Source organism: Leptonychotes weddellii, chromosome 14 (genome assembly GCF_054177405.1).
Source record: "Leptonychotes weddellii isolate Sample4059 chromosome 14, ASM5417740v2, whole genome shotgun sequence".
Classification (NCBI taxonomy): domain Eukaryota; kingdom Metazoa; phylum Chordata; class Mammalia; order Carnivora; family Phocidae; genus Leptonychotes; species Leptonychotes weddellii.
Window position 1 is genome coordinate 55,729,433 of NC_138382.1, and position 24,396 is coordinate 55,753,828.

The 24,396-nt window shown below is 46.2% G+C and overlaps 1 protein-coding gene across 1 annotated transcript in view; it reads right to left on the reverse strand.

The window, feature by feature from the left end:
- The window catches only part of ABCA1 (ATP binding cassette subfamily A member 1), a 99,925-nt gene that overhangs the window by 64,127 nt on the left and 11,402 nt on the right, over window positions 1-24,396 (reverse strand). Inside the window, exons 3-6 of the mRNA XM_081804081.1 lie at window positions 22,985-23,126; window positions 21,537-21,655; window positions 5,013-5,134; window positions 2,818-2,994 (exon numbers count right to left, since the gene is read on the reverse strand). Coding sequence (XP_081660207.1) covers window positions 2,818-2,994; window positions 5,013-5,134; window positions 21,537-21,655; window positions 22,985-23,126 — 560 coding nt within the window. The remainder of the gene's footprint in view (window positions 1-2,817; window positions 2,995-5,012; window positions 5,135-21,536; window positions 21,656-22,984; window positions 23,127-24,396) is intronic.

The following is a 24,396-nucleotide window of genomic DNA, read 5'->3' on the forward strand; positions in this document are numbered from 1 at the left end:
TAGGCAAAGAATAAAATTTTTCGCTGAAATATTCTTCAGGGCTACTTTGCTTGGCATGACTGATTCCTAACTCAGAAGAGAATTTCTATCTTCCCAGCAATTGCTCTCAGCATGAAAATATTTCTATCAATGATTAACTTCTATTTATTGAACACCTGATGTATGCCAGGCCCCTTGTCACGCTCTTCATAGGCATGACCAATAATGACAAAGGGTGAAGTATATTATCTGCGTGTAAAAGAAGAAGAAACTGAGGCTGACTCATGCTCAAGTTATCCAAGGTCCCACAGCTGGTAAAACTTCTGATGTAACATTTGAACCCAGACGCAGCTAACCCCAAGCCCACAGCCCTTCCCCTCTGCCACATTTCCCCCCGTGTTGTCAAAACACTGTTGTCCAGGGGTCATCAGGAGACAGAGAATACCCTTGGCTGAAAAATAGAAAAACATTCACGCTAACAAAAAAAAAAAAAAAAAGGAGAAAGGTTTCAAAACATGTCTTTCCTGAAAACCCACTTCTGGTACAGAAACACACACTGACACCCCAGTTTTTCTGCCCACGACGCTGCACCTGACATCTGGTTGCTGCTCCTGTCGTGTTTCTCAGTGTGATTAACTGCCCATTGCCAACGACGTCACACGTCACATTCATCTACCACTGAAAATGTTGAAATGTCAACCAAATGGCAGGAGTAACAGGCTGCTTAATGTAAATCAAATATCAATTCCAGTGCTCCAATTAAGGTCCTGTTTAACTCGGTAAATAAAAGTCACGTTTCAAAATGTTTGGAAGTCATTTCATCCCAAAGTCATTTCATCCCCAAAGGTATCCTTCAAAATCACCTTTACACAGAACAATTTTGACCACTCACTGTATTCTAATTTAAGAGCCTCATTTTCTGACTTTATGGAGAGAGAGAGCTCTCAGCAACAGCGAATAGGCAGGAGCAGAACCTGAGATGCTCTCTGTGGCCAAGAAATGTGCAAAAAGCATATGGTAGCCACCTTAATACCCAGCCAAGAACCAACTGATCTACAAGGGACCACCACAACAGGACAGACTGCGATGTAGCTGACAGTTTTGATGGTGCATTTCCACGTACCCTATCATGCTAACCCTCCCAACCACGGAGGGATGATTATTAGGTTGAAACCTAAGCTGCTGACTGTCAGATCATGAAGGCCATACTGTCATTCTACTTGGAGTGGAATCCAGACATTATGTGAGTGGAGGGATTTTCTGGGTTGTGCACACTGTAAGTGTCTAATCATTAAACAGAAATGAAACAATGAATGGGCACCAATATAAATTATTTTGTCTTCTAAAAGCACCCATATTTCCGAAATTTGCATCATTCTAGCTGAAAGGGTGAACATTTTTGTCTTGTAGTGAAATAGAGCAAAATAGCTAAAACGGTACAAGGAAATGGTCTACCATTTCTAATAACCTTTGGCCCTCTATGTCACACAACCCAAAAAATGCCAACAGGCTATATATGTCTACACCAATGAGCTTAGGCAGCCACTTGGACCAGTTTTCTGGAACTGCAAACATCATCCCAATTCAGAAATATATATCTTATTTGAAATTATACTATAGAAATTCAATAGAATCACAGACCACTGAACAAAGCAACTCAGTATTTTTTTTACTGAGTATTTTACTACTTCTGGAATAAAACAAAAACAGATCTTAAGCATTAGGCCTAAGCCCTTTATACTGACTGGTTCACCATCAACCAAAATCCCCAAGAACTCACACAGTTTTCCTACTACCTTCATCTCGGGCAGAAGCCTGCACCATCATAGAGTCAAGTAGGATACAGGAACTTCTTGATGGTCACTAGTGTATAAACCGCAGGAGATGTTTCCAAGATCACTTTCTAGGGTGTGATCCAGGCACTGCGTCCAGAAACTGGACCTTCTTAGTACCCCTGGGATAATGAATCTCTCTAGAAAGAAATCATGCTACACAAAGCCCCAGAGAGGATTCTGATTTCTTTTTATTATAATGAGGAATATCTCTTTCCAGGCACATCCTTCTTCCAAGGCTCTTTCCCTGGTTTTAAGAGAACCTACTAACAAATCAGAGTGCTATCTGGTGAGTAGGAGGCCAGATCACCAGATGCTAAATGATGTTGTTGGAGAGGTATGTCACCACAGCTCCCAGAAAATCCAAAGAAATACACCCGTTCTGGAACTATACCCAACCCTCTGATGACCAAGTTCATCCATATTCTTTAAGAATGAACATAATATACTCTGGGATCGCTTCTCTGAACTATTGATTCCCAGGCTGATCAAACTTTGTTGCAATTTTTTTTCTGTAAATGCAATTTTGTCAAGGATTAATCTAATTATTGTGTGTGCTCCCATCCAGTTCTAAGGTTTTCCCACCATGACGGCTTACAGTGTCTCCTTGCTGAGATGCTTTCAAGAATGGATATCCATCTTCCCAGAAATGATTTTGAGACTTTTTTTTTTAATCTGGGGAACTCCTTCTTCAAATGAACTCTAATAATCTCAAATGTGGACATTTAAAAAAAAAAAAAACATAAAAAACAGGTCTTCTCTGAAACAAACACAGAGGACGTTAGGCTTAGACTCAGAGCTATACCCAACTCATTCTTCCCCCTTTTACCCTTTGGGAAAAAGCCCAAAGGTTTGAAAGAACAGGATACCACTGAGCTAAATTACCGCTCCAACTCCCGGCCAGCCCTATGTTTCTACAAAAAACAAAGTTATGTTGTCCAGGGAAAATGTTCACATTCCAAAAGCATAAGTGCTTGAAGCTTCTCCACACGGCAAGCCTACTCACCAGGATCGGCTTCAAGATGTCCATGTTGGAACGAAGCACTTGCTCAGCGGCATCCAGTTTCTCCCTTGGCAAGCTGCAAAGCGTGGAAACTTCTAGTTCACCAAGTTGAATCACCTCCTGTAATTTGGATCCACTGCACAGATTGGTCAAATGTAAGTGGTAGCCTTGCAAAAATACCTGGAAGCATTTCATGCAAAGAGAGACAAGCAAAACCAGGTTACAAAGATGCAAAGTTGGGTCAGTACAGCTTTGAAGAATGGACACCGTCGCAATAGTCCAATGCATCAGATCTCTTTACCGACCTTCAGAACATAACAAGGCACAGTCTAACAGGAAACTTAAAGTCTGAATGTTGTCTTTGACTCATCATCTCCCACACTCTTGTCCTTGTGAAGGGAAATCCTGAGTCCAACACTTTTTCTCAAAAGTGGGACACGATTCAGAAAATAGGAATTGAAAGTCTAAACTTCTGAAACCATTTTTATTATTTTATTAGAGAAAAACATTCTCATTATTTTGGAACTTACGTTAAACTGGGGTTGGGCTGAATTATGAAAAAAAAAAGCATTCATACTATTTACTTACAGGTATAGATATTTCATGGATGCAGAAAACTACGTTGAAGCAATTTCAGAATCTGGAACTCTTCATTTTATTTGCCCCCAAGCAGAGTACCAGAAAGCCAAGCCTCTTATGAAAAGGCCTCTTTGAAGGCCAATTCTAAGTCATTCTTATGCACTCATTATAGCAAACCTATAGAGAGCCTTTCCTTGGCCATATTTTGTATACTTAATTAACTTTCCTGGGCCTCAATAAACTGTACTTCTTCATAGATGGTCCTTACTATCCATTAGACAGCAAATTCAGTAAGAGGGGCTTGCTTTTCTTGCTCACTTTGTGGGATAATGCTGAAACATTACTGACAGTAAATATTTGTGGGATGAATGAATGATGCAGATTCTGTATTATCCCACTATTACCTCCCCCTGCTAGTTAAATTAGTGCAGCTTGACCTGCCTGTAGAACAACCTAGCATGAGTGATGGACCGAAAGCTCTCCAGGCCTATGGAGCTTTCTAACATTGCAGAGCCCTCAGCCTGCCATGGTTTCCATGAAGTTCTCACCTACCAGACATGCAAGTGCCTTCCGTCTTACCCCTTTCTCCAAGTAGTCCTTGCTGTCAACCTACCTTCGGTATCTGGGTTTGAGAGCACTGGTTACAGAGAGACCCTAATACCATGCAAGGACCACCTCCACACTCAGGATGCCCCTTATTTTAAACTGATCTGATGCGACAGATATGAAATTGGCAGGGGGGAATGGAAATTGTGCTAAATGCAACTGTTTTCATAAGCCTGCTGCCTTTGGCCCATCTCCCAACCATACAACTGGTAAACACAAGGCATATTTTCCTAGTTTCACAAGGACAAACGGTAAGCACATTTTTCTAATTTTAAAAATTCTACATCATGTAAAGCAAAGATCTTACTTTCGGGCATAAACCTTTCCACTACTTCTGCTTATTGTAAAGATAAGCTAGTGTGTAGATGTGAGACAGGGTAAAGAAGCAGGGCCTCTTTCTGCCAAAGAATAAACTTGGGAAGCTTCCCTGAAAATCAATAACCATACAACCCGGGTCTGTTGCTCACTGCACAGGAGCTCTAGGAGATCTAATTATGCCAAAGGAAGTTTTCTAAGAATCTAAGATTAAAATTCTATATAAACACTAATATTACTTCCTGGTTTTCTCCTTATTTTTCTTATCCATCTTTAAAGGAAGCATTAAGTTTTAAAATCTCCTGTCTTAGATTTTATAGACAGCTGCTCTGTTCAATAATCCTCAACTCTGGCTATGGTCTCAGAACTGTGAACATTTTTTTAAAATGTTTAATTCATCTTAAATTCATCCCCCCGACCCCCTTTTAGGGGGAAGTTATCCACAAATGCCAGCTGACAGGCAGGAAATCAGTTTTATTTCAACCAGCTGGCTCATGTGCCAGGTTGCACATTCCACTCTGGATGGTTTGGCAATGCCAACCTGAGCAGAGAAGTAAAAATGGGTAACGCTGAACTTGAGCTAATAACCTCCTTCAGCACCATTACCAAGATAGGGGTTTATTCATTTCTTTCCAGGCACTCTTAAACAATATAACTGCCATCAGCCCCACCGAGGAAGCTGAACATCCGCAGCTTACCTTGTGGAGACTGACATTGGCTCCCAGCATTTTGTCCACAGTAAGCCTCGGCAGAGAAAGGTTGTAAGTCAGGAATCCAGAGAAGGTTTCATTGTCCACTAGGAAATCCTGAAGCTTCAAGCCTGCAAAGAAATAGTATCTTATTTTCATATAATAAGTTAAAAAAAAAAAAAAAGACGATGGGAGGTGGAGAAAAACATCTTAATATTAATGGCCTAGTTTTAAACCAACTGATAACCACAGGCTTCTGGCTGAAGCATACAGAGAAATGATGTTCAGGGAGCTCTGCCTTACAGGAGAGATGAAAAGAATGCTTTCTGAAGATAGAACCAAACTCCGAGTGTGCTCCTAGACTCAAACAGTGTGACACGCTCACACACAGCCTTTCCTTATTTTCGAGGAAAAAGCCAAACCTTTTAAGTGATCTCACCCATCCTATCTGAGATTTGTGAACCTAACCCCACTACTCCTGTCTCCCAAATGCCACCTCAGCTACAAATCGGGAGATATTTAAAGCCTTAGTCCCACAGGCCCCGGGAGGCTGATCTCCTCTTGACGCAGAACAGTGGTTCTCAAACTTGAGTGGACAACAGAATCACCTGAAGGCTTGTTAAAACAGATTTCCAGGGGGCACCTGGATGGCTCAGTCGTTAAGCGTCTGCCTTCGGCTCAGGTCATGATCCCAGGGTCCTGGGATCGAGCCCTGCATCGGGCTCCCTGCTCTGCAGGAAGCCAGCTTCTCCCTCTCCCACTCCCCCTGCTTGTGTTCCCTCTCTCGCTGTGTCTCTCTCTGTCAAACAAATAAATTAAAAAAAAAAAAAACAGATTTCCAGTCTCCACCCCCAAAGTTTCTGATTCAGCCAGCCTGGGACGAGGCCAGAGAATTCACATTTCCAACGAGCTCCCAGGTGATGCAGCTGCTGCTGGTCTGGGCCCCGCATTTGGAGAACCACTTGGGGGAAAGCATTACGCCTATCAAAGCACTCTCACAGATGTGATCTCATTCTAATTCCAACCCTGGAACACATGAGACAGAGCTCCAAAACCCAGGTCTGCTAGACTGTAAGAAAACAAAAGCGTATATTTAAAAATCAACCCTACTAAATGACTGGATTGCTTCAGGGTTTCATAAAGAATCCCTTTAATAATAAAGCCTCTAGGTACATTCCAGTGTAGTGAAGCAGAAAAAGCACTGACCAGAAATCCAGAATTTTAGTCCCCGGAGTTGGATGCTGTGCCTGGTGGTATCATTTGGGCATTTCATATCATCTTTCTGAACCTCAGCTTCTTTATCTCCAAAATGAGAGATTTCTTACCAGATGTTGGGTGGGGGCCCCCTGACTCTGAAATGCTACCGTTTTCCCTGTCCTATTTCATTTGACCGTCCACTGCTCCTTCTGCCCCACCGTCTTAATAACCCAACTTCTTTCAATAAAGAGAAAACCAGCTCACCATGACCACGTGCCTAGGCAACGCTCATTTGCCAACTGCAGCCCACAGGCCCAGGCACTAACAGACCTCTAGGGGGCAAACCTTGCAAACCCAATCATTTAACTGATGCGGAAAAGAAGTTTGATCTGAAACGGGGCTAGTGTGAGGCTTAGAAGAGGACGGGAGTTAATCCTGGGAGCGAAGGGGGCTCATGTGCAGAGATAAAGCAGAAGGAAGTCACAAACACCCAACCAGACTCTCATCTTTGCTGCCCGATCCAGGTATGTTCTTAAGCAAACTTGAATAATTTAGAGCTATAGAAAGGATAAATCAAACATGATTCACATCTCTAGAGAAATGACTGTCTGGTTACACCTGACATGCTAACACCTGGTTATTCCTCATGACACCTTCCAGAAGCTGTTCCTTGCCCAGTTAGGTGTCCCTCCTCAGAAGAGGTCCTCCTGCAGATGAACGCCAGCCTGGTGCTCCCCATCATATAGGACACTATACTCTTACTGCAGGGCTCACTCCTATAGTTGCCAAACCTCCGAGCACCTAAGATTCACTTAGGGAGCACACTAAAATGCAGTTTCTTGGGCCCAATTCCCAGAGATTCTGAAATAGCGGATCAAGAGTGGGGCTTAAGAATCTACATTTTAATAAGCATTCCTTGTGCTCCCAATGCAAGGACCATACTTTAAGGAATGTTTTTTTATTTGCATATTCTCTCCACTAGACTACGCCCCTAGGATACAGAATATGTGTGTGGGGGGTTTTTTGAGCAAGATCTACCCCCAACCTGGGGCTTGAACTCACAACCCCGAGATCAAGAGCCACCTGCTCTACCAACTGAGCCAGCCAGGTGCCCCCAGGATATGTGTTTTACCTCTGTATCCCTGTGCCCAGATCAAAGCCTTGCAAAGAATTACTGGTCATTACAAAGAATGATGGCTAGATCATAAATACTAGGAGGTGAGATTAGGGCTGGGAAGATTTGAGAAGTATCTCAGCACTATCACAGATTTTCTTTCAGTTGAGTAGGTCCAAGAAGGGCCCAGAGATATCAGGACAACTCCCGGGCTACACCCCAGGAGCAAACAGGATCCCTATATTATATTCCCAGGGACACAAAGTAACATCCAGGTGTTTACCCCAACCGTAGCTTCCAAGAAGGAAGGTAGGAAAGCTAGTGGCTTCAATCGAAGCCTGACACTGACCATTGTGGAACAATGGGAAAACCACCACAATGGGGGTGAGAAAAGCTGGGCTCTGTATCCATTCATCCGCCAGGACATTTCACCCAAGCTGTTATCTCCACTGCCTTGCTTTGTAAAATAAGGGGTAAAATAAAGACGTCTCTGAGCCCCAGATCGAACAGGATACACACATGAGTTGACCCTCCTTGACCATATGGACCACAAATTCCTCCCAAGTGTGAAAAGCCAGAACTGAATGTGGACACTGTGCTAGGGAACTTCACAACAGCCTCTTCACGCCAGAGCACGACTGCTGAAGTGTGGGGGGCTGACCCAGGCTGCACTTGCAGTGGGTCGAGGTCATGAGCAACACTCTTGAGACCAGCCAGTAGGCTCGGTGTGTTTATAAGACTCTTCTGTTATGTCAACAGGCTCTGAGGATGAGAACAGCTGGATGTGATCAAACTCAAACCGCCTATCAGTAAGTCCCCTGGAAGAGACAGAAGAACCAAGAGGCCGATTCAATAGTCAACAACCCTGGGGAGTGCACGTGCACAGGGTGGAGAGGTCGCTGGGTGGGGGAGCAGCAGGGCGGGTCAAAGATCCCCGGCTACAAAGAAGCCCATTCTGGTCACATGCGTACCACACATGTGGACCTAGGTTCCCACACCACCACCCCCGCCAACCGCTAGAGCCCGCACGGACAGAGAAAGGCAATGTGGGGCAATGCACCGCTTCTCAACCTTGGCTAGGATGATACTCGAATAGGTAGTGTTACAACAACCCCAATGCCCAGGCTACAACCCCCAGCATCGAATCAGAACTTTCGGAGCTGACACCCAGGTGTCAGAATTTTATACAACGCCCCAGGCGACCGACGCTGAGTTTGAGAAACAGTGGAGTGGTACAAAAATCAGGGATGTGGGGCCAGAAAAACCTAACTCTGATGTCAGACTCTGCTGTTTATTGACTGCAGCTTTGAGAAACGCACTTTGCCTTCCTGAGACCAACTTTTCTCACCTAAGAGGCAAGGATAACAACATCCCCACCTGCATGAATAGTGAACAACTGGCTCATGGTAAATGCTCCATAAATGGTAATAATTTTGTGATTATCGAGAAGGGTTTCTTTCACTTAACTTTACCAATGTACTGAAATGAAGTGTAATGAGAAGGTAAGGACACAGTTCTTGCCCTCAAGGAACTTTCGAGGCTGATAAGGGAGATGAAGAAACGTCAAGAAAGCAGGAGGAGGAATGAGGAATGAGGTCATGCAAGTGACCAAGATGAGGTTTGTCTGTAAGTGCTTGGGGGGAGGGAGGAGAGTCAGGCTGAAGCCAAATTCTGGAAAAGGACAGACGGCCAAAATTCTCTTGAGGTTGTGGCTGGGGGCATCTCTCATCATGGCAGGACCAGGACACCCTGTAGTTGTAGTGCTGTGTAATACTAGGTGCCCGTAAGTGTTTTTCAATGAATAAATAAATCAACAAGCAGATAAACATAGAGAAGATTCTTCAAAACCTAAGATCTGGGGAGTAGACTGGGAGAGGGAGGAGAAAGGAGTATAGTGGGGGCCAGAGTGGGGTGGCTTGGTACCTCTGGTCTCTGTTTTCTCCATTATGTAGCTGGCAGGAAAATGAGTGGAGAAGCCAAGAATATGGAGAAGGTCAGATGTCTGAAACGGCCCTTCTTCCCTTTGGCCTAGCTAATTCCTACCCTTTTTTTTAAGGACTTGGCCCATGAGTCATCTCCTCCAGGAAGCCTGCCTGGACTTTCCCACCCTCAAGATGGGTTAGGTGGCTGTCCTTGTGCTCTAATAACTTCCTCTGTTTCCCTCAAGCAGCACACGGATGGAGCTACAGTTGTCTGGGCACACATCTTTTCGCCAGAAGAAGAGAAGTGCCTTGAGGGGCGTCTGGGGGGCTCAGTTGGTTAAGCATCTGACTCTCGGTTTCAGCTCAGGTCATTATCTCAGGGTCGTGAGATGGAGCCCCGTGTCGGGCTCCGTGCTCAGCATGGAGTCTGCTTGAGATCTCCCTCTCCCTCTGCTCCCCCTGCTCACATTCTAAAATCTTAAAAAAAAAAAAGTGCCAGGACTTTGTCATTTCAAAGCACAGCACTGCCTGCCACAGAGGAAGCACCAGAAGATCCGAATTCAAGTCCTGGCTTTGCTCTTAGTGCGAAGTGTGGAGCCAGGAACCTTGCTTTTCCCCTTTTCTTAATCTCTCTGGGCTTTGGTTTCCTTGCACGTAAAATGGAGCTAATACCGTTCACAGGTTGTTGTGAAAACCAAGATCAAGACTGGGAAAGTACTCTTTCAGAAGAAAAGAGCTGATGGGCCTCGACAGTTTACACAGGTAACTGACAGGGTGTACATGCTTATCACGGAGCTGGACTGGTCGCGAAATTCAATGTGAGTCCCCACTGCCCACGGAGAAGACTCAGACTCACTATCCAGCAAAAGGCCAAGCGAGCGTTCCTGCTGCAATCTCTCCAATATGGACCAAAATACTCCACCCACGAACTCAGCCTCCTCAGTTGCGCCTGGAGGAGCAAACAGTGGCCTCTCCGTTTCCCGAACGCTTTGCTTTGGATGTAGAAAGGTAGGGCAAAGGGAAGAAGAAAAAAAACAAAAACCAAAAAAACACCCAATTCAGGATCTTGGAGTCTAAAGAACAAAACAAGTGAAACGTGTGTCTGTGCGCTGAGGAAGAACAGGGCAGATTCCTCAGTCTCTTGCCAATCCTCTGGGCCAGGCCTCACTGACCAAGCTAAGGAAAGACTTCCACAGTGGCCACAGGAGAGGCCCCGCACCAGGCAAGATGCTTTCTCGGCCACTTAACGTGGCTTCCTGCCTCTCCCGCCCAGCAGAGGACGAGGAAGGAGGGGGAGGGCCAGCGGGGAGGAGAGGGAGGGCCAGCGGGGAGGAGGGAGGGCCAGCAGGAAGGCGGAGGAGGGAAGCCCTCCACAGAGCCGGCCGGGGTTACTCTCGGTCAGTACCCTCCAGTCCCCAGCTCAAGTTTCAAGATCCCTGTAGTCGCTTTTGTTCAACATGAAAAGGAACCACAGCAATCAGCTGCTTGAGAAGTGGGTGGAGAAGGCAAAGGAGAAAAAAAAAGACTAGCAGAAAGCGAGCACGTCCATCCAAGGCCCAGGCAGTCTTCTAAAAAGGACCCCAAGAGGGTCTCCCAGCCCTCACCCTGTCAAATGGGCAATGGCCTGGAGGGGACCAGGCTGGATTCTAACTCCTGGCTTTACTCAGCTGAAGCTTGTCCGGCCGTACAAACAAAACCTTAAAACATTTCTCTGCTACGGAAGGGCTGGTAACACACACACTCAGGTGTTTTTTGTTGTTAGGGTTTTTCTTTTTTTCCTGATGTTAGGGCTCTACTTTCTTCTGCAAGAATAGCTTGGATTTCTTTACTACAGTGAGGGCTTGCTGAGGGGATACGTAGGCATAACCAGTATAAGGTTCTGGAGTCTGGCTACCCTGGTTCAAACCTCAGTTCCAGAATTTTCCAATCATGTGGCCTTGGAGAGATCACTACGCTCTCCGAGCCTCCAGTTTTCTAGAAATGGAGGTTTACCTTTACTAGGAGTCTGGGTTATTTTAAACAAGTTCAAAACAAATGTTGATAAACTCATAGATGACAATTATGTATAGTGGTCCCAAGAGAAACCAGAATATTTAGGGTTATGCTCCCTGAACCCTTTGTGGCAAGTACCAGGGAAGCCAGAGTCTTCTCCTGAGACCAATGGAAGTACTCTAAGCTTATGAAACACATAGGGTTAGCTTGCATTAATTCAATAAACTACAGAATGGCTACTGAACCCAAAACACTAGTACTGTGGTTCAAAGGAACAATATTTCTCCGTGCTCCTTGAAGGTAGGAGCCTGTAACAAACGAGATGCTATCTGAAGACATGATCCCTGTCCTTGCCAAGGGGAGATGGAGAGGGATGAGGTGGGCAGACCTGTGAGCCTCCAGCCCTGTCTGCAACTCCACAATCAGTCATCGTTAAAATCAGGGGGTGGAGAGTGACACCTACTTTCTACTTCACCTAGACAGTAAGACCCATGTCTTACTGAGAAGTGGGCAAGGTGTGCTGTTGGTTGCTGCTGGAATGAGGACTGATGTCAGCTGATAAGAACCTGAATGGCAACCAGGTCCCCAAAGAATGAGTGGAGACAGTGGCCCCAGGGGGAAAGGGTGATGGGTTCACACTGGCCAGGAGCACTCCTGATGCAGTCAGGGTGACAGGCAGTCCGGCTGGCTCTGGAAGCCCAGCAGGAAATGAAGATAACAAGAGATGAAAGGTAATGGAGGTCACACTGGCCCACATGAATTCTGGACCTGAAGAGAAAGAGAGGAAGAGATGACGAGCCAGCAGTAGACAAAGCAAGGAAAGAGCTGAAAGCACTGTTCATGGAGAATGCTTTGTGAAGGCCAGAGAGGTGGGAAGGTGCGAGAAGACGCCTGGAAAAGGCAAAGAACAAGGAGAAGGAAAGAGGCCAGAAGTATGAAGAAGCACAGAGTCCAGAACAGGAAAGACTGTATCAAAGAGAAAGGGCAGAGTAAAAAAGAGCTGGGAAGAAAGAAGAGAGTTTGAGGCATCAATCCTCACTGATGAGCGGGTCTCCAACTGAAAACGCAACCAGACACACCTAACACCAGCAGTGTGGGAGCGGAAGTAGCCCCAGGACCTCGAGACCTCTAGGAACACAGGAGAGGGAAGGAAGAGGAGTTTAAGATGAGGTAGGGGCTGAAAAGGGATTCATTCTTTCCAGGGCTGAACTAAAGGAATAACTGTTAATATATATAATGTATAAATAACTTAGTTTTCCTTTACTTTCAAAACAAAATGTATCAAGATAGGGACAAAGGAGTGATTTGTGGGCAGAGGAAGGTGATTAGCATTTACAGAGCATCAGACTCGTTATATGTACTCTTTTTCTAGAATGCCTAAAACAAGCTTACAAGAAATGTCGGAGTCCCATTTTTCAAATGTGGAAACAGACCCAGAGGGGTTAATACCCTGCTCAAGGTCACAGAGCAAGCAAGTGGTAAATGCGAATTTAATCAGCTCTGGCTAAAAAGCTTTGGTTCTTTCTACTTTATGGGGAATTCAATGCATCATTTCACTCTTTAAAATCACTTTATCACATTTTTGGCATCAAAAGATGGATGATGCCACCCATGCTTCCTGGTATTGGAATAAGGCAACATGGCAGCATGATGCGGTGGAAAAAAGCTAAGCCTCGGGGTCAAACAGACCCAGATTCAATTTACAGCTTTATTCTGTGACCCTAGGCAACAGACATAGCCTGTTTTGAGCTTTTTGAGCCTGTTTCCTCGTCAATAAAATGGAGATAATATCAACCCGCTAATGCCACTGTAAGCCTTCAATGTAACAATATATCAAAATGTAAAATAGCATCATTACTTGCTGCAACTTCATCTGATGTTCGATGAAGTGTCACTCCAAGATTGTCTTTTGTGCCTCAACGCAACAGTGATGAGAGCACAAGAGATGGGAGGCTTTCAGCTAGAAACACACTGGACTCCCAAACTGTTCTTTGCCACCCACGGGGTAAATAAATCTTTGGAAAAGCGAGACACATGAAACACTGTTCTTGAAACAATGTTTTTGACGTTAACAATCCAACTTTTTTAAAGGCAGTCTACCATTGTGGGGTACATGCTGTCCTGTAATTGAGTGTAATTGTGTTTTCTATTCTTTTTTTTTTTTTTTTTAAAGGTTTTATTTATTTATTTGACGGAGAGAGACACAGCGAGAGAGGAAACACAAGCAGGGGGAGTGGGAGAGGGAGAAGCAGGCTTCCCGCGGAGCAGGGAGCCCGATGCGGGGCTTGATCCCAGGACCCTGGAATCAGGGCCTGAGCCAAAGGCAGACGCTTAACGACTGAGCCACCCAGGCGCCCTGTGTTTTCTATTCTCGTCTGGGTAAAGTTGACCTTTGATTCAGTTTAGTTCAAGTAATATTTCAACATAGCTGTGCAGCACTGCATCTACCTGATTACAGCCTAGCTGGGGCCAGACCCCTACCCTGGATGGAAACCAGCGGCCTGGGCTCCAGGACACAGCCTGGCTGTTGACAGGTCTGGGAAAACTTCCTCACGGTAGGTTGAAAAGTTTCAAAATATGAAACTCCAGGCCCTAGATCAGAGCTTTCAACAAGTGCATGCAAAACGTGAACTGCAATCACGCAAAGATTTCAAGAAATTTCCAGTCTGATGATATAATGATGACATACATGTCATCAGATCTCCCCAAAAGATGACTCACAGGGGGCCCACAAGGACAGAAAACAAAGTTTGGGGCTGCGGCCTCAACTTTGGTGGCGGTCCATAATGGAAAGAAGGGGTTCAGGCAGGGAAGGAGAAATGGTTGTGAGTCACAGGATGTTCTTTCTAGACAGGCCTTGGGGAACGTTCCACCCATGCCTGTTCCCCAATGAAGCTGGGAAGTGAAGGAAGTCTGGTATTTCTCCCAGAAGCCCTCTTGTCTCTCTGCTGATGCCAGCCATCCATACTCCATTATCCAGTGACCATGGGGAAGTTTCTAGCTTCCCTGGGCTGCTCTCTTTAGGATGGAGTAACAGCAGAGTATGAAAGACCGAAGTTCCAGCCTTCTTCCTCCCTTTACCAGCTATGCTGCTTTAGGCAAGTTACTTAGCCTCTCTGAACTTCAGCTCCTCTTGTGCATAAAAAGGAACAAAATCCCCTACCTCACATGGTATGCAGTGAACTGAAGTACAAGCCTGGTGCCTCTTACAGGCCAAGCACTGCACTGAATGCTTTACCCGTATTAGCTCATTGGTATCTCCATTTTGAGGAAACTAGAGACAGAGATGTTATGGAATTATCCAAGGTCACATAGGTGAGAAGCAGAAAAGCCAGATTTGAACCAAGGCTGCCAAGTGTTCTCTTAGCGCTAAATTATACTGCTCAGCGGATGTTTACTGGATGTTTGCTCAACTCCCTGCCACCTTGCCCTGTCACCAACGCCTGCCCTGCCCTCGGGGGATCAGGTCTGCTTGGCTTTCAAAGATCAGAGCAGAATCAAAGGTCCACACGGTGAGTTCGCAGTATTACCAGTAAATCCAACAGTCACAAAGTTAGGACCCTCTTCCCTGAGTAAAATCCAGCATAACCCCGAGGACTTACTTCACGGAAGTCTCACAGAACCACATCAGAAAGGCCAAACCAACCAGATTTGTCCCATGAACATTCAGAAAATGGCAGCCATACCACTGACATACAAAATGTAGCTGAAGGGCCGGAGAAGCTCCAGACCCAGGTCAGGATGTGGGGTGCACGCAGAGCTGCCCTAGATCTCTCCTCCACGCCTGCCGCCTTCCAACCCTTGATCTCCATGATGTGGCATGTCTTCCAAAGTGACATCTCTAGCCCAGTGACAAAATGCTCAAAGTTCTTCCTTGTTCTTTCCTAGAAAAGTTCTCATAAGCTTCAGAGGGCTCTATATCCCGGACTGAAGGCATTTACGAAGCCCCTGGACCAGGTGCGGTGGGGGGCCAGCTGTAACCCTAGTCCTCACTGGGAGGTGCTGGGATAAGTCCTCCAGGCCACAGCAAAGAGCCATGTAGCCCACGCACTACCCAACTTCAGGGAGCATAATTCTCAGGGGGAGTGCCATTCACGTGGATGGTTGGGTACATGGCATCTACAGATATGTGTAACTTGCCAGTCCTACTTATATAGCTTGAAAGCCATCTCTCAACTGTCCCACCTACCTGGCCTGGCCTGATTCAGCAGGTCCAGAAGATGATCTTCTGAAGTCCCACAGAACACCCACTCAGCTTCCATTAAAAAGGATTAGGGTGGCTGTAATTTGGGACAGGGCCTGACACCTGGAGAGCTAAGATCTTGGCTAAGGATGGAAGTTGCTGAGTCCCTTACATGGGGGAGACTGGGGATCTGGCATCCAGCCACACCAAAGAACGCCCCCGTAATCCTATCCACTGGGCCAGGTCAGAGCTGATAAAGACACAGAACTTCCACAGCACCTCCACAAGCATAGGAATTGTCCCAGAGCAGCATAAGCAATGGTGTGGCTGAGGGAGCAGCCATGGGGTACAGCAGTGGACAAGAGCCTAACTAACTATGAAAATGAGGGATAGTCGGGGAGTTGGGAACTTCTTATAGGGGATTTGAGGATGGCCCACCCAGGAAGGCAAGAAGCCTCAGCCCCACGATGTGCATTTCCCAACTTCTAGCCAAGCAGGAAGTGCTGACCGCGCTTGGCATAAACTCAAGAGGAGCCTGGGCCCCATGGTGCCATTTAGAGATGAGAGTCTGTAGTGGAAACTCCAGGATTTGGGGAAGGAATGAGGCACTGGGGTAAAGTGGATGTTTGAGCAGAGATGTTCAGCAGGAAGCCGGCTAAAGAGCCTGGTGGGTAGCACTAACCGATACGTTTAAATAGCTGAAAAGGAAACAAGTAGAAAAGACAAAGCAGAAAGCAAAGGGACATCTTCTCTAGCTCAGTCCTGATCTGAGCGACACAGGCCTACTGGGGAGGCCTTGGCTCTGGCCAGTCGGCTAGTCACCCCATCTGAACCTGCCGGATTCACCAGAGAGGGGCAGGTGGGCTGGTGTGGTGGCAGAGCCTGGGGGGAAGGGCCAAGAGGGAGGCTAAGGAAGATGGCACTTCTTCCTGTCTCCCCAGGACCTCTGGCAAGAGCAGTTGCAGGTCTGTGATGCCTGAGGCTGACACAATTTGGGAGTCTCTCTTTATGAAAAAGAATATTTTTTTAAAAATATTTTTTAAAAATCCTGCTTTTGACACTTTCTGATAGCTAAGATCTCTACCAGGGCCTTCAAAGGGGCCGAGGAGAGTGAACCTTCTTTAGCTTCTCAGTAAATCTACTTCCGGCCTCCAGGTTCATGGCAGCACCTGTAACGTTCTGGAAGGTGAACCTTGTGGAAGAAAGCAAGCCGAGACTATATGAAGAACTTCTGTCATTATTATTTAGCCTGGTTGATTTGGGTTCACACGAGGGAAATTACATGTGCTGGGATTTTATACCTTTCAAAGCACTTTCACTTGACCCTTAAAATATTCTGTGAGGGAGAAAGGGCAGGTATTTTCTCTCATTTTTATTCCACAAAGATCCCCCGATTGCTCACCATGTGCCTGCTAATGCTTGGGGGAGAGCCGTGAACAAGGCCCCGTCCTGCCTTGGAGAACTACAGTCTGGGGGATAGCCCACATCACTGGTTAGTCCCAGGTGACCCCCCCTTCCAAGTACTGACCAAGTTTCCAAGATTAAACATTTTCAGGTCGTTGTGCCAAAGTCCCAATTTCAAGGCAAGGAAAGTCAAGGCCCAGAGAGGTTGAACAAATTGGTAAAACCAAACAGTCAGCCAGGAACAGAAGGGGAGATGAGCCAGCTCAGATTTATTATGTGTCAACTATGTGCTTTTGCCCCCCCTATTAGCCATCGCCACAGATGTCATCTGAGCTAATGTTCAATGACCCTTGGGTAATCTCTACTTTCTAGGTAAACTGAGGGTCAGAGATAATCTAAACATGCTCAAGGTTCACAGATAATGAGGGGTAGAGCCTGAATTTGTTCCCAAAACAAACCTTAACACAAAGCCCCAAATTCTTTCTCTTCTACCAGCATATTCCAATTTTCCATCATTAACAAACTGCTCTCACAAGTTTTACCATATGGACAGAAAACAAAAATGTATTCTGTAACTTCACGTTTTCTATTTAACATCCTCCTAAGCAATACCACCCATGAAGTTGCAATTTGATAGGAGTTAAAATTAAAAGTTGTAGTCTGTATACTGCTTGAAGTAATCTCAGATACTACATCAAACTCACTCAGAGAAACGCTCATCCTTGCCAGTCTGCATCTCAGAGACAGAATCTAAACCTGTCACTTTCTACAGTTCCTGAGAATTTGTGCAATTTTTGTATTTCTGCTGTGTTGCAGTCACGATGGGGACTTATGAAGAAGGAATGCTCCTCACATGGACTCCCAAACATTAATTTAACCTCTGCTCAACCTATGTGGTTATAGATTTTGGAAGAAAATAATAAAATGTCCAAAGAGTTCCAGTGATGAGAAAATAGGGCAAGGCCCCTCTGTAAGGCTTCCTACGTGGGTTTCTCATTAGGATGGTTTCAAGAATAATTAGACTTGTCTGTGATTTAATTCTTAAAACTAGAGGCCTTCTCAGTTGAAGGATTCCTAGAACAGCATAAGACAGCACTGTAGAAAGAGAATTTCATGAAGCAACATTTAGCTGTCCTCCATTCCTAGAATAACCTTCTGGTGGCGGTGCAAACTTGGAAAAGTCCCTCCCCCTTCTGGATCAGATTATTTTCTAAAATAGAAGTTCCATATGAACCGGGGACATTTTGTTTTGTACACCTTTGTGTCCCAGCACCTAGAACACTTGTTGGCACGTATTAAGTTCAATAAATATTGGCTGAATGACTGAATGAGTCAACCCATTTATCTATAAATGAACTAAAAGACCTCTAAGGTCTCATCCAATAAATAGAAATAAAATGATGCTACAGTCCAGGAAGCCATGGGATTAGAAGATAGTATCTGAGTACAGACCCCCCATATCCACAAATTATCTGTGGATAGTCTAATGAATCTAAGCTGAAGGAAATAACAAGTCTTCCAACTAGATCACAGGCCAGGGGCCCAGCACTGATGACACCATAGGCTGGTGAATCTGTAAGAGCCTGAGCAGTAGTAGTCCAAAGGGGTTATTAGTCTCCAGTGGACTGATTGAAACCTCCAGCCTTAGGCCACAGTCATTAAGGACTTGGATGAGAACAAAGAGAGCTAGTTATCAAATTCCTATGTGACAGGAAATAGTAAGAAGCAGCAAATATACACATGGCAAAATCAGAATCTAAAATGGTTTGGGTAGGACAAAATGACATAGGGAGTTTAAAAATGTAAAATAGAAAGGAAATAGATGTTTTCCCTTTTGGCCAACAGCATGATTAAGAAATGAAGAACAAGTAATTTGCAATACTGTGTATTTAAAAGACTGCAATACTGGTCGACTGCATGCAGAGTAGAAGTCAACAGTGTGACGTGGATGCCAAAAAGTCCAATGCAATCTCATATTGCATTAACAGAAATAGAGTGCTCACAACACGGGAGACAAAAATCCCCTTCTACTCCATGCTGGAATACCGTTGCAATTTCTGATAAACTTCAAGGAAGACAGTATGGTGATTAATGTAACGTAATTAAAAAAAAAAAAAAAACTTCAAGGAAGACATAAACACACTGAAACACAACCAGAGGAAAGGCAGAAATCAGGGAGGAAAAAATATTCCAGAAGAGGAACGGAGGACATTTAGCCTAGAAAAATCAAAGACTTTAGGAAGAAAGGGGGAAAAAAAAACACAAGAGCTGTCTTTAAATATTTCAAGGGAAATCGAATTAGCCTCATCGACTGGAAGGTATAGCAGGGTAGTGAGTATGTTCTGCTAATTAGAGCTATTACTCCCCAAAATGGGCTGCCATGTGAGAGGTAGGTCTCATCATAGGAAGTGGGTGTGTAGTAGAGAAGGTTGATGAGGGCAAGGATCCTTCCAATCCTGACAGTGATGGTGTAAGAGGGCTAAGCCCATCATCATACCATGAGTAGGGCTGTCGGTGCAGATGAACACAGGTCTCTAGGTTAGGATCTACACTGGCATACCCCAGCCTTGGATTCTCTCTGAAATCTAGAGTGCTATTCAAATTTGGCAAAAAGTGACTGATTTTGCCTAGAAGAAGCAACATTTCTGAGCATTTCCCTCCAGTCCAAGGCCTGGCTTAGTGGTGCAAGACAGGCAAAGAAAGGTGGGACCGATCTAGAAGGAGCTGCAGGGTAGACAAGGGAACGGACTGGGTGAATGGAGAGATGAGTAATAAGCACTGCTATAATATAATCAAAATCAGAGGAGATCCTCTCTTCAGAGCTCTGCAGAGAAAGTTTTTTGGACACAGGTTTGTCTTCTCTTCTCCACCCTACCTTATGTCTCCAGTTGCTCAAAGAAGAAAAATGGTCCTGTGTCTAAGGAAGCTCCCACTAAGATCTAAAACTCAGCCCCATCCGTTAGTCTGTTTCCCCAGCCATGAAGTTGAGAGGCAGAAGAGCAAGGCCAGGTGCTCAGAAATGCCTCACTGACACCTAAGAATTAGAGTGCCTCCCACTTATTGAACATCTATTATGCGTCAGACACTGTGTCAGGTCTGACATTTTATGTTCCAAGTTACCTATTATTTTACAGCTGAAGAAATTAAGGCTCAGAGAGGTTAAATGGTTTGGCTAAGATGTCACCACTTCAAAATAATCACAGCTCATATTCACTAAATACTTCCTCTGTGTCAGGGGCTGTTTTTAAGCAATTACGAGTGTTATCTCATCTATTCCTCACGACAATCCTACCAGATAGGTTCTCCTATTGTCCCCATTCCACAGATGAGAAGAATAGCCTCAAGGAGCCTAAATGACTTATTCACAAAGTCACAAAGCTACAAAGTAATATACCCTAGCACTCTTTCCTATGGGACACACTGAGTCTCTGTAGTAGGAGAAATAACCCTAGCTCTGCCTCTGGTCTGCCAGGCAGGGGCCTCGAGCAGATCAGAAAGGACGGAGACTTTGATTGGTGGCTGCGACCTCTGGGTCCTACGATGGGACAGAGATGCGTGTGCAAGGTCAGGGGCCTACAGGGCAAGGAAAGAGCACCCAGAGGGCCCGGCCGGGCAGCCCAGAGTGGTCCAGCCAGGAGCTCGTCGCAGCTGACCCAGGAGCCCACGCACGGCCACGCCGCTCTTCGAGGGGAAGCGACCCCTTCTCCCTACCACCTGCACACGACTCCCCGGGCCATCGGGCCCCAGCTGCTCACTGCATCTTCTCTTGCCGGGGGAAAGGGCCATTCTGTCTTCCTAAGAAAATGCTCCAAGTCTGGTGGAAACTCTAGCACTTCACACCACTTCTTCTTTTGCCAAGTGGGTCACAAACCGGGAGGCTTTTCAGCAGAAGCTGACCCTCCCCATCCCTCCTAAAACACCAAACCGAGTAAAAGGTACTTTCCTGGAGGGGGCGGTGGCAGCAGTTGGCCTGTGATGGGGAGTAGTTTATGACTGACATCGTTTAGAACCACCGGTACATGGTGATGACAAAAAGCAGACCCACTCTTAGTCAGCTTCACTACTGCTTTTAAATTCTCTAAAGACCAGGCACGCCGTGACTGCCTGCACCCGGGAGACTGTCCCCCTGGTAGGCCATGGCCTGGCAGGCTGCTCCATGACTTCTGCAGCCCATGCCTGCTCCTCAGACACTTCCTCAGTGGCCAGCAAGAAGCTCCCCGGGCACTTACCAGATCAGAGATGAAGACTTCACTTTTAAAAGATCAGACGTCAAGCGCCCATCAGACGAAGTCAAATGACTAGGCAGAAGATGAGCTGCATTTCCCTTTTAGAACTTTCACCTATCCATATCAAGTTGCAACTTTAATTGCTCTTAGGTGCACATAATCATCCGTCTATAAATCAGCCCATTCGAGGCAACCATACGGGCAACTCCAAAAAAAAAAAAAAAATGGAGTTGGCAGCAACCCACACCCCCCAACTGTCCTAACGCGGGGCCTGTGCCCTTCCTCTCCGGTGATTTTTCTTCTGTCTCCCCGGAGGAGGCCAGCACATTCATTGTCTTCCAACACCTGCAGAGAGGCCACACAGGCCAGCCACTGAGGAGGAAAGCTCCCTAGGGAAGTGCTGAAGGAACAAGTAGTAGGCCACCTGGGCTGCCGTCTCACCCCGTGTAGGCCGATTTCCAATCATGAACCAATGCACAGAAGGCGTTTGCTTACCTGGACTGGAACGCTCTATCTGCTGCAACGTCCTCAGAACTTGGTGTATGTCCTTCATGCTGGTGTCTTTCTGGCTATACAGAAGAAGCCGCTGAGCATCTGAGAACAGGCGAGACACGCTGCAGGGGGTGCAAGAAAAGAAGAAAAGCCCTGGTTAGACTAGCTGCCTCTCTGGCTTGAAGAAAGTACCTGCCAGGAAAACATGCCCCCACCATGTTTTCCATGGGCCAGCCCTGGTCCACTCCCACTACTCACCACAGCCAGCAGCACCGATAGTCTGGGCTCTTTCCCATCCACCCGCCATCCCTGCCCTGAATGCTCTTCCCGGGTGTCCACACAACCAAATCTTACCACCCTTCAAGGCCCAGCCCACGTGCCTCCTCTCCAGGAAGCCCTCACACCCACCCACCCACCCACCCCCACACACACATCCAGGACCAACTTATCCATGAGACACAGAAGCACAGTGCCTAGGGCCCAGGATGCTCTTAGGGGTCCACAAAAATTTTTAATGTCTTTTAAAATCAGAATTAAAAAAAAATGAAATTCAGAAATTCAGGATGAATATATAGGATAATGAATCTAACCTAGATTATAGTCATCTTTACACCAACACAGTTTATCAAATAAAATTTTTAATATTTCTGCGTGCAAGGAGGTCCCTGAAAGCTACAAAGCCTAAGGTCCACGGACGTTATAATGTTGTCCCGTCTGGCCTGGCAGCAGCTTCCTCGAAACTGTCCTGATACATCTCCTACAGTCCTTTGTCCACTCGAACTCATGCCACGGTTCTGTGCATTCCAAGAATCTTCAATGGCTCATTCAGCAAACACTTACTAAGTCCATATTTATGTCCAGTATTGAAGCCAGGAGCCAGGAAGACAAAAGCAAAGGAAGCAACATCCTGGCCCTTGGGGAACTCACACCGGGGAAGAGAGAGACCTGCAGACATTGGGACACCGCAGTATGACAGGGCAGTGACAGAGTCAGAGTGAATCTGGGAGCAAAGGACCAAACTCGCCCAGCCCAGGCAGTGAGCTCCTTGCGGGCAGGCTCCCTCCTGTGCATATCTCTGTACCACCTCCCCCAGCACCTAGACCAGCCGCTTCAAATGCACAGGAAATGTTGCTAAGTGAGTAGGCTAATGAATGCACAGAGCTGACATGCTGTGTCTCCCCCGCCCCTACTTACTGACCAGTTTTTGGAAGAATGGCCCCCAACCACAGGACCCTTATTGTCATAGAGCTACATATTGTTACTCCTAAAATGCACCAAAGTAAGATCCCACAGTCTTAAATCCTGGCAGCAATTCTCCATGCCCTTGTTCTTCAAATCTTTACAAAAACAACCTCACTCAAATTCAACCATTCAAAATTCTCCAGAGGTTGAGAAGGGAAGGAAGAGTATTAACTGACAAGTTTGGAAAGAAAACCCGATATAGTACTTACATGGATTTGTTAAAGTTTCCAAGAACCCCAGGGGCCTCACCGGGAGTCGGATAACGGAAACAGGGGTTATTGGCATTACAGATAATCCCCTGAACCCAAGGAAGCGTTCCTGCAGAGGGCATGGCTTTGTTTGGAAAGTGGCCTATGAAATCAAGAAGAAGAAAAAAAAAAAAGAGACACATTAACTCTCTGAGGCAATTTTGGGGACTCGACAGGACCCTCTATCTCTTTTGCTTCCACCCGTACACTGCTCCATCCCAAATGTGTGTGTCCCATCCCTCACACCCCAGACACCTGCCACCTCTGGACTAATCCCAGCCTGAGCTGTAAACTTGGCATCAGACAGTAGTTCTTAATCTACCTGCATCATCTGTAAACGGCGGTTCATGACCTCAGCCATGGGGAAGTGACGAGAGGGGCAGAGTAGACCACACACAGAAAGTGCCTGACGACCCTTACTTCACCTTCCACCGCCTGCCTCACCTGCCAGAGACATGGAGGGCCCTGGGAATGGCCTGATCCAATTCCTTCATTCTCTAAGGAGACCACAGCAAGATGAAGTGGCAGGTGGAGAATGCTCAAGGAGGGGCGCCTGGGTGGCTCAGTCAGTGAAGTGTCTGCCTTCGGCTCAGGTCATGATCCTGGGATCGAGCTCCGCGTCGGGCTCCCTGCTCAGCTGGGAGTCTGCTTGTCCCTCTCCCTCTGTCCCTCCCCCTCCACTCATTCTCTCTCTCTCAAATAAAGAAATAAAATCTTAAAAAAAAAAAAATGCTGAAGGAGTCAGTGGGCAGGACTGGGAGTGGAACCCACATTTCCGTGATCCCAATCCACATTCCTTCCCTTATATCCGAGGCTTCCCTTGTGCTCTATCTCTTCTCAGTCCCCTCGGGTACTGTCCTTTGTTGGCCAAACATGTTAGTTTCTCTTCCTCTGCCAGCCCATAAGCTCCTTAAAGGCACGTAATAAACACGCTAACTTGGGGTCAGATGTCATCTGTGAAGCTACCTTTGTTGTCAGTGTTGTTCTGCCGCTCATCCAAACTACGAGCCCCATCCCATAGGTCACCTCCTCACTTTCCTTTCCCTTCGTCACGGAGGAGCTGCTGACAAACAGCAGGTTTGGGGGTCCTTGGGCAGGTCCTCGGTGTCAGAGGCACACCTTGGTTGTAGTAGGCAGCCACAGGGGCCACTGATGAGGATCAAGACAAATGTGCCCTGGGACCAGGGGCTTTTAGCCGAAGGACCAAGCATGTGTGAATTCCTTTGGACAGAAAGGCCATGGCTCCAGCTTTCATCATATTCTCAGGGTTACCTGTGACCCTAAGAGAGTTAACAACCATTAAAAACAATGGCTCTAAGTGACAAAGGGCTGTGCAGCTTTACAGGGGTTGGGGTCAGACCTACAGGGATTCA